General features: G+C 44.6%; 1 protein-coding gene and 1 long non-coding RNA gene across 4 annotated transcripts in view; one reads left to right on the forward strand and one right to left on the reverse strand.

Moving 5' to 3' along the window:
* The window catches only part of LOC123062790 (uncharacterized), an 8012-nt gene extending 2983 nt beyond the window's left edge, over positions 1 to 5029 (forward strand). For all 3 annotated transcript variants that reach the window (XR_006429891.1, XR_006429889.1, XR_006429890.1), the window contains exon 5: positions 4981 to 5029. This is a non-coding gene — a long non-coding RNA (uncharacterized lncRNA). The remainder of the gene's footprint in view (positions 1 to 4980) is intronic.
* Positions 5015 to 8398, reverse strand: LOC123062789 (PHD finger protein At1g33420). Its single transcript, XM_044486453.1, has 5 exons — positions 7735 to 8398; positions 7225 to 7354; positions 6806 to 7021; positions 6076 to 6693; positions 5015 to 5986 (listed from the first exon to the last, which is right to left on the reverse strand). The coding sequence occupies exons 1-5, from the start codon at positions 8072 to 8074 to the stop codon at positions 5134 to 5136; spliced, it is 2157 nt and encodes a 718-aa protein (XP_044342388.1). The 5' UTR covers positions 8075 to 8398; the 3' UTR covers positions 5015 to 5133.
* Positions 8399 to 9054: the final 656 nt, after the last annotated feature.

The following is a 9054-nucleotide window of genomic DNA, read 5'->3' on the forward strand; positions in this document are numbered from 1 at the left end:
GTCTGAACCGCAATGTCTACCCACTGGAGATATCTCATGTAGTGTGTTCAGAAGCAGCTGCAGCTATGAGCAATACGGTCCATCAAAGGATCCTGCAAAAGCCAACTAGGAGCAAGGATCCAGCATGGAAATACGCTTATTGGCCTGACATGCAGAACAAATTGATTACTGCAAGTTGTGTGCTACAGTACCATATCGACTAGTCCAACAGTAGTCTAGACTAATCACGATTAGTCTATAGTGTCAACCTTCGAACGACTCGTAAACTTCGAAATAGAACAAAACTAGGACAAACTGAATAGGCTCATGGCATCATTTCTTATGATAAATGATAATGAATACGTACTGCTATGATTTTGTCAAGTTTCCATGTCAATAGTCTCAGTGTTACTATACATTTGATATTTTGTGTTTATCATTTTTTTTGAACAAACAAATGGCGCACCAGGCGCCCATACTATTGCATTAATCTGAGAAACAATTTACACGTATAAGTACAAATCCCTGCATTTGAGTGTGCATTAATCTCTGAAGCAGGGGACAATGCCCTCTAGTATGAACAGGATTAGTGCAACTAAACCTATGGATAGGAGAAGCTACATGATCCTGTGTGATTGCTAACCTTGCAGCTTTATGCGCTATGCTGTTTTGATCTCTGTTAACATGGTAGACCTGAATGTTCCTGAACTCTGTCATTGCACAAAAGTCTGCTATATAGCTTCTTATCTGCCAATTCCCTGGTTCCTTCCTTGGCGATCTTGCTGCTGCAGCTTTTGCCACAGTGAGGTTGTCTGTTAGCACTGCAGCTTCCTGAATGTGCAGATATTCCAAAAGATTTGCTGCCAACTTTAGACCCTGTGCTTCTGCTTGAACAGCTGAATTAGCTATCATCCCTATGGCTGAAATTGATGCTTGAAGGTTTGAGTAACCTTGCTTAAGTTGAATGTAGACACCTATTCCTGCTTGTGCTCCTTCATTTCCGTTCTGACTCTCCTGTAGATTCCATGCTGCATCTGTGAAGAATGTGTTTTGTGTAGAAAGCTTGGATGCATCAATTGTGTTTCCCTGCCTTAGTTCCTCCCTTTTGTCCTGCATAGGTATCTTATTCTTGCATAGATTATTATGATCTGCTTCTAATTTAAAAGAGTTTGTAATTGCTTGTGCTGCAAAAGAGACATGTATAGGGGAGCCTTCTTTCCTTTGGAAAAGCTTCTCATTTCTAACTTTCCATAGACACCACATGAATGTGAAAATATTGTTTAAACTTGCATGAGGATGGTCTGAACTGAGCAGATTTAAAATAATGGTGATGATTGAAGTGGAATTACTAATAAAGTTGTCCATTCTAATGTACCATGGTTTTGCAAACCAAGCTTCTCTAGCATAAGGACAAGTAAAAAAGATATACCGTTCATCTTCTTCAACACTGCATCTTGAGCATTTTTTATCTATATGCTTCGAATATTTACCTGCTCTTCTGCCTGTTGGAAGCGCTTTTCTAATTAGCCTCCATGCAAATGTTTGAACCGTCGGTGCAATGTCTTTGGCCTTCCATATCTGCTTTAAAAGGGCTTTTGTATTGTCTGGAATGACCCTTGGCTGCGGCTCTCCTTCCTGTTGCATCACCTGTAGGCATAATTTATAAGCACTTTTGGAGTTGAATTGTCCTGTTTGAGTTAGTTTCCAACACAAAAGATCTTCTCCGCCGGATTGGATAATGGGCGTTCGGATTATTTCTGCAGCAGTATCATGATCAAAAAGGTTGCAAATAAGATTAGTATTCCAAAGTTTCTGATTTGGCAGCCAAAGGTCTCTGACTATTGCAGGGTAATCAAAATGACTATCTTGGATAATCAGATGATCGTAGATTGTGCTCCAGCCTTTATACCAGGGAGAGCTCCAAATAGATATGTTCCCTTCGGTAAGTTGATAAAAAGAGTTGTTGATGAGCATAGGTCTAATTTTGAGAATAGCTGTCCAAAAAGCAGATTTAGGAACATTATGGTTGGCTCTCCAAAAGGAAGTATCAGGAAAATATTTAGATTGAAGGACTTTGGAAATGTGACTGTTGGGTTGTTCCACTATTCTCCAAGCAGCAGATAGAATCATAGCTCTGTTAGTGGCTTGCATGTTCTTGATACCTAATCCACCTTCATTCTTAGGGGAACATATGTCCTTCCAGGCTCTAAGGCAAAGAGATTTAGCACTGGTTTCTTCTTTTATCCCTGTCCACCAAAAATTTCTAATGATAGCATTAAGCTTTGACAGGAATTTCTTAGGAAAAAGAATGTTAGACATATAATAAACAGGGATTGAAGCAAAAACAGAATTAATTAGGGTGAGTCTTCCTGCATGCGAGAGTTTATTTGCTTTGTAGCTAGGAAGTTTGGCCTTGAATTTGTCAATGACAAAGTTGTAGGCAGATGCCCTGTCTTTGGCAGGAAGAATGAGAGGATGTCCCAGGTGAATGGATTTTTGATCTATAGTAGGAACATGAAAGTCTTGATGGCATTCTGAGTGTTGATGTCAACTCCTTTGCTAAATAGAATAGCAGATTTGCTCCAATTTGGAGTTTGAGCAGATTGTGTACAGAAAGATTGGATGATTTGATTCATTGTAGTTGCTTCTTGGATGGTGGCCTGGCCACAGACTAATAAGTCATCAGCGAACATGAGAGAATGAATTGAGGGGCATTTTGGTCCAAGCGAAATACCTGTCAAATGCTTGGACATCATGGCCTCTTGCATAGTGATAGAAAGCTCATTAATGGCAATAACAAAAAGATAAGGTGAGAGGGGACAACCTTGTCTGATTCCTCTGCTGCTACGGAATCTCGCATACGATTGGCCATTTATTATGACAGAGAACATTGGAGTGGAAATACATGCATGGATTAAATTACTAAAATGACCATGAAGTCCTTTACGAGTTAGTGCAGAGAAAATGAAGCTCCAATGCAAACAGTCAAAAGCCTTAGCAAGATCAATTTTTAGCATAAAGGCAGGAGAATTCCACGATCTCAGGGTAAAAGAATGAGTAATTTCCTGAGCAATAATGATATTGTTACTAATTCTCCTTCCTTGAATGAAGGCTTGCTGAGAGGGATGGATGTAATCAGGGAGATGGGGCTTTAACCTATTAGCCAAAGTTTTTGCAATGATTTTGTAAATAACATTACAAAGACTAATAGGTCTAAAATCAGCAGGAGTCTTGCAAACAATTTTCTTTGGTATCAAGACAATGTTTGTATTATTAATATGACTAGGCATGATACCTGTGATATAGAATTTCCTTACCAAATCAGTTACATCATCTCCAATCCATTCCCATGCTGCTATATAGAAGGCTACATTTAGTCCATCTGGGCCTGGTGAAGCATTTCTTCTCATCTCATTTAGTATCTGCCAAATCTCCTGCTTGTCGGGAATACTAGTAGTAGGATCTTGCTGATGAGCATCTGGTTGAGTTCGTAGGTATGGCCTTCCATGATCTGCATTATTAGTCTGGAAAATTTGTTTGAAATAGTCCACAAATACACGAGCAATTTTTTCAGGATTAAAATGAGTCACATTATTAGTATCTGTGATTGAAACAATCTGATTCTTTCTTCTGCGCTTGATGACAGCATTATGAAAGTAACTTGTGTTCCTGTCTCCTTTAGTTGCCCAATGTTTTTTTGCCCTTTGGCTGTAAAATTCTGTCAACTTTGTTAGATTTTCTTCATACCTGTTCACGAGAGATGCTTCAAGTTTATGATTTTGTTCCTGCATCGGCTTCATTTGTATATTTTTTATTTGCTCCTCCAATAGATTGAGTTCCTGGTTAATTGGTTTTTTCTTTCTGCACCATTCCTTCAATGCTCCTGCAAGGTGGTTAGTCCTTGCATAAAAAGGCCTATGAGCAGTGCTTTGCCAAGCAGATTTTGCACAAGGTTGAAAATCTTCTTCCATAAGCCACCAATTCTCAAATTTAAAATTTTGCAAAGGCTTTTTAAACTTGCCTTATGTAGAGACAAGAATGGGAGCATGGTCACTAATAGTGATAGGCATATTATAAACATTAGTGACAGGATAAAGAGCACACCATTCTGCATTTGCTAAACATCTATCAAGTCGTTCATATATAGGATTGGAAGAATATCTTTTGTTTGTCCAAGTGTAAGCCGGACCACTGTAGCCAAGGTCAAATAAACCACAAGTTTTGACCAGATTACGAAAGGCAAACATACGAGTAGCATTCATATGGGGAGAACTTTTGTCCATATCATACAAGATATTGTTAAGATCTCCCATACAAACTATTGGCTTGTTGGCATTATCATACACAAAAGATGCCACAAGGTCCCAAATCTGGTCTGTTTGGCGGTGGTAGGGATCACCATAGATACAAACCAGAGCAAACTCCTCCCTAGTTACTCTATTAACTACTAAAGATAGGATAACATGGAAATTAGAAATATGTACATTGATTTGGAGGTCGTCATGCCACATCAGCCAGAGTCCTCCCGAGCGACCCTTGGAAGGAACTACAAAACTATTAGCCATATCAAAACGTTGGTTTAAATCAGCCGGCTTATATTTGGAGGTTTTAATTTCTGAAACAAAAGTGACCTGAGCTTTGGTGGCATGAATCAACCTAGCCAGGTAGCACATCTTGTTACTGCCAAGTCCCTGGCCTATACCTCGGCAGTATTTTGTGTTTATCATGAAACAGTATTATTATCGTTCAGTAGTTTCATAATAGTGAATCATACATTTATTCTTCACTTAGATTCGTCTTCAAGACGTTGATCTTGATAGTTTCACTTATTTTTGTAGTGCTCTGAACTTAGTAATGCTTGATTATGCTTTACTAAATTTAATCTGCCTTGTGAAGTAGTAATATATCTGATAATGTTGGACATAGCTTCACATCATATGTTTAAATGTGCAATTACTGAATATTCGTGTCATTTCACTATTTTTTCTTGTTCTAATGCAGAGCAGCAGATGATTAACAGATCAGAGAGGATTACTTCAAGGGAATAGAAGAAATACTGGTCAAAAGACAAAGATTCCATTAACCACAGGTCCAGAGAGGCCTCGGGCACTGCTCCCCACTCTCAGTATTTACATTTCACTACATTATGTACAGTCACCCAACAGTTGCTAGGCGCCCAATTTTGCCTGCACCGCCAACAGAAGATCCTATCTCATCCTTGCACCTCCCGGCAGAAGCCATCTCCATTCTGCCACCACTGCCGCCTCCACCCCCACGACCCCCCTTTCCTTTGCGTGGGCTGGCACACTTCCTGCAGATGAATTTTTCAGGGACTTCTTCAAAATCACTGATCCCTGAGCATCTTGTGTGCTGCCACACTCCACACGCATCACACGCCATCATCCTCTCACCGTCGTCGTCCTTGGCACCACAGGTGCAGTCCACCGTCCAGTTCTCCAAGCCCCTCTCCATCCTGAACTGCACAATTCTCCTGTTATCCCCAGTGCACCGTCCTCTCACCCTAACAAGCTGGCTCGGGCTAAGCACGTGCTTCACAGGGGTTGTGTCACTTAAGTTCGGGAAGTCAGGGAGCTGTTCAGCCTGGAAGCTGTGGAACATGAGGTACGTTTCTTGAAACACCCTTGCGGCCAGCATTTTCAGTTCACCGAGGGTAGCACTTGCTGGTAAAAGTACAAGTTCCACCGGAGGTGCAGTGTAGTCCTTTGGGTGATCAAGCAGTTCAATGGAGCACCTCACAGCAAGCAGAATTGGGTTCGGAGGAGATTCTGGAGCGCTCTCATCATAGTGTTTGATGAACTGCTTGCAGTCAAGTATCTTTGCAGCTGCGTTGCGTGCCGATGCACCCACCACCTCTGGTTGCGAAGACAGCATTGTGTCTGGGTTCAGCAGAGCATCATAGAGGAAGCGAAGATCGTGTACAAGATGCTCAACAGAGGGCCCAAACACAGTTGCATCAACTGGGGACTGGTTGTTATATGTTTCCAGCCTGTTTGGCATGAAATAAGGGTCAACATACTGGAAATTGCCTGATGAGGTTCTGCAAATTGGAGCAACATACTGGAAACAAAGGTTTACCTGTATTCAATTGCACTCGTCTCAGCATTGCAGCGGACAGCAATGAAGTGGCCATCGTCCATCAGTTTTCCCCGCAGTCCTCGAAGGGAATAATCCAGCAGCTCCTGTGAATCAACAGCCTTTGATGCAGCTCCCCTGAGTGCACGCCAGGACACCCAGCGTCCAGCTTGGACAGCCCGGAGGACCTTGAGCATTGCCGCTTCTGCTCGGTCGATATCTTCATTTGTCCACATGCAGAGCACGTTTGATTCAACTTCTCCATGCCCATCCATGGCTGGTTTTGACATCTCAGCGTCCTTACGAGCTTGGTGAAGCAGGTGCATTATGAACCGGAAGAGGTCCCTCACAGTCACAAGCTGTCGATCAGAAAGGGACCAATACAGAGCAATTGTGTTCTGCAAAGGGGTCCTGATGGGGCTGCGATGTGAGGAGTACAAGGCCAGGTGTATACCGGAGAGCACATCAACCGCCTCCTGGTAGGTATCTGAGGTATGAGCAAAGCTACCAGCGCCAAACTTGTATCCCCATTCACCATACCATGGATGCCCAGTTGTGATGGCATGCAGAAGCCTGTAGTCCATTCCTTGCTTCTTGGATATGTCCATTACAGTGACCTTCCTGCAAGGGGCCAAATGGAATTCTTAGTGCTATTGCTGGATGGATGGTGTTTGAATAATGGTCATGTCATGTCACCGTAACTGCACCATCAACAGCAGTAAAAGTGGTTTACCTCACATGCAGCACCTTGCACAGGCGATCCCAGAAGCTCATTATGTCACGGCCAGTAAGGTGCCTCGACCCGCCCTCGCGGCCATTTACCCTGAGAAGATGCCCATAGCCGTTTGCATGCACAACGGCGTGCAGCAGGTGAGAGGAATCGTCAAGATGCAGGTACCCGCACTCTTCCAGCTCCTCGCCTTCCATGTCAAAGTTGCACAGGAGGCACCTGGAGAAGAAATTGAATCCAAGGTAAGGATACATCTTTGCACAGAGAAGAATCTTTGAACATACTGTAAAATAAAATCGCACATACAGCCCAGGGCATGCAGTTCAATTGTTCAGTGATATGTAATTTTTTTCTTCAGATATACATGCAGAAATGCATGTTCGTTTTGTCCAAGAACTGATATGTATGTTTGTTCTTCCAACCTTGATTCTGCAGCGGCCATGGGAGTCCCGCAGCGCAGGCAGCATGTGCGACGACGGCCAGCCATCTGGATGCTGTCGTTCTCGATGATGAAATGGTAGCGCTTGCCGCACACCGGGTGCCCACTCCATCCTGCAACAGCGCACAGATGCATTAGAGAACGAGATTCCGTCACCGCTACTGTATGATTGTGACAATAAGGAGAACGAAACTAATCATGCACACTGTTCGCTCAAAAGCAACACCCCAACAATAAAATTTGTGAGCTGTTGGCCTAGAAAAATTCAGGAAAAACGTGCTACGCCATACAGGCGGCATTTACCCGACACTCGAAAAAAATAACACACGTGAAATAATTTAAAAAATGAAATCAATATAAATAATAAGAAGACAAACAGGACATTATCCAACAAAACGTCTTCAAAAAGAAAAAAACACAATTTTATACGGGGAAAACAATGTTCCGAGGACAGAGAAAATAAAAGAAAAGGGGAAAAAGGAAAGCAACTCACCTACGACTCTGCACTGATCGCAATACACAGATCGCGATCTGAGCACATCCTCCTCGACGACGTTGAGCTCCACCCCGCAGCCGCCGCCGTCCTCCTCCGGCCCTTCCTCGCCGACCCGCAGCGAGACCCTCCACGTCAGCAGGTGCGGCGGGGCGGCCGCGGCCGCCGGCGAGAAGATGGAGGGCAGCGGCCGCAGCCGCGCGTGCCTCGCGAGGAAGCCCCTCACCGCCTCCCGGAACGTCCCGACCGCCCCGCCGTCCGTGGCCGCCGGGAACCCGGCGAAGTCCCTGGCCTCCGCGCGCGTCCTCGCCTTCTTCAGCGGCCGGCCGTTCACCACCATCTCCGCTCCCCCCTCCGTCGGATCTCGTCAGATCTGGCCGCTCCGCCCCCGTCTCGCTCCCTCCTTCCTCGTCGTCGTCGAACCGGATCGGAACCGTGGTTAGGGTTTGCGGCGGCGGCCGCTCCGAGATAAAGAGGGGGGAGGTGATGGGGTCGATCCCTTCGAGGTGAAGCACGACCCCGTACGCCCGGTCCTTGTACACCGGCGCGGTGCAATGAATGGCCTGGCCCACGCGCAAGGGGGAGGCCTATGGTGGGACGAGTGTATGCGCCTGCCTGCGGGATCTGATGGGACGGGCGCGTCAGGTCGTGGCAGAGCGCTAACCAGGGTTGGGTGGGTGGGTGGTTGGGTTGGGTCTGGTTGGGTCCGGGGGCTTTCCGAAAAGATAGCGGCAGAAATGGGAGGGAATAAAGACGCGGGGGCATGATGGTCATTTCCTGCCCCCCGTTTCCGGAGAGGACGATTGCGAGAGGTGGACGTGGCCCCACCTAGATGGAATGACCTGAATACCCCTATCGGTCTTGGGGTTCGCACTTTTCTGGATCTGTTGGTTGTTGGCGCTTCTGCGTGCTGGCCTACCACGTGGCGATGGCCTCAGCCAAGGACGTCGAAGAGAGGGGCCTCCAAGAGATCAAAATAGTAGTAAGGATTTTGTTGCAGCAAACCATGGACATCATTCTATATTTGAACAAAAGAAGTGACCATTTTCTTGAGAGAATAATCTTGTTTAGAATAAATATTGTAATCAGTAGGTAAAGTGAACATTTTCTTGAGAGAATGATCATGTGGTGACTGGTCTCTAGAAAATATAGTAACCAATGCTCAATAATCTACTGTAATGCTAACTGACGAACGTTCGCGAGAAAGAAATTGTCGGCGAACGCCCTCGGAGCAATTTGATCGAGATCAAACGCTGACCGTTTTTTTCTTTAAAAAAACTCTTCTCTATGAAAATTTGTCATGCTAATCTGAAAATGACA

Source organism: Triticum aestivum, chromosome 3A, assembly GCF_018294505.1.
Source record: "Triticum aestivum cultivar Chinese Spring chromosome 3A, IWGSC CS RefSeq v2.1, whole genome shotgun sequence".
Lineage (NCBI taxonomy): Eukaryota > Viridiplantae > Streptophyta > Magnoliopsida > Poales > Poaceae > Triticum > Triticum aestivum.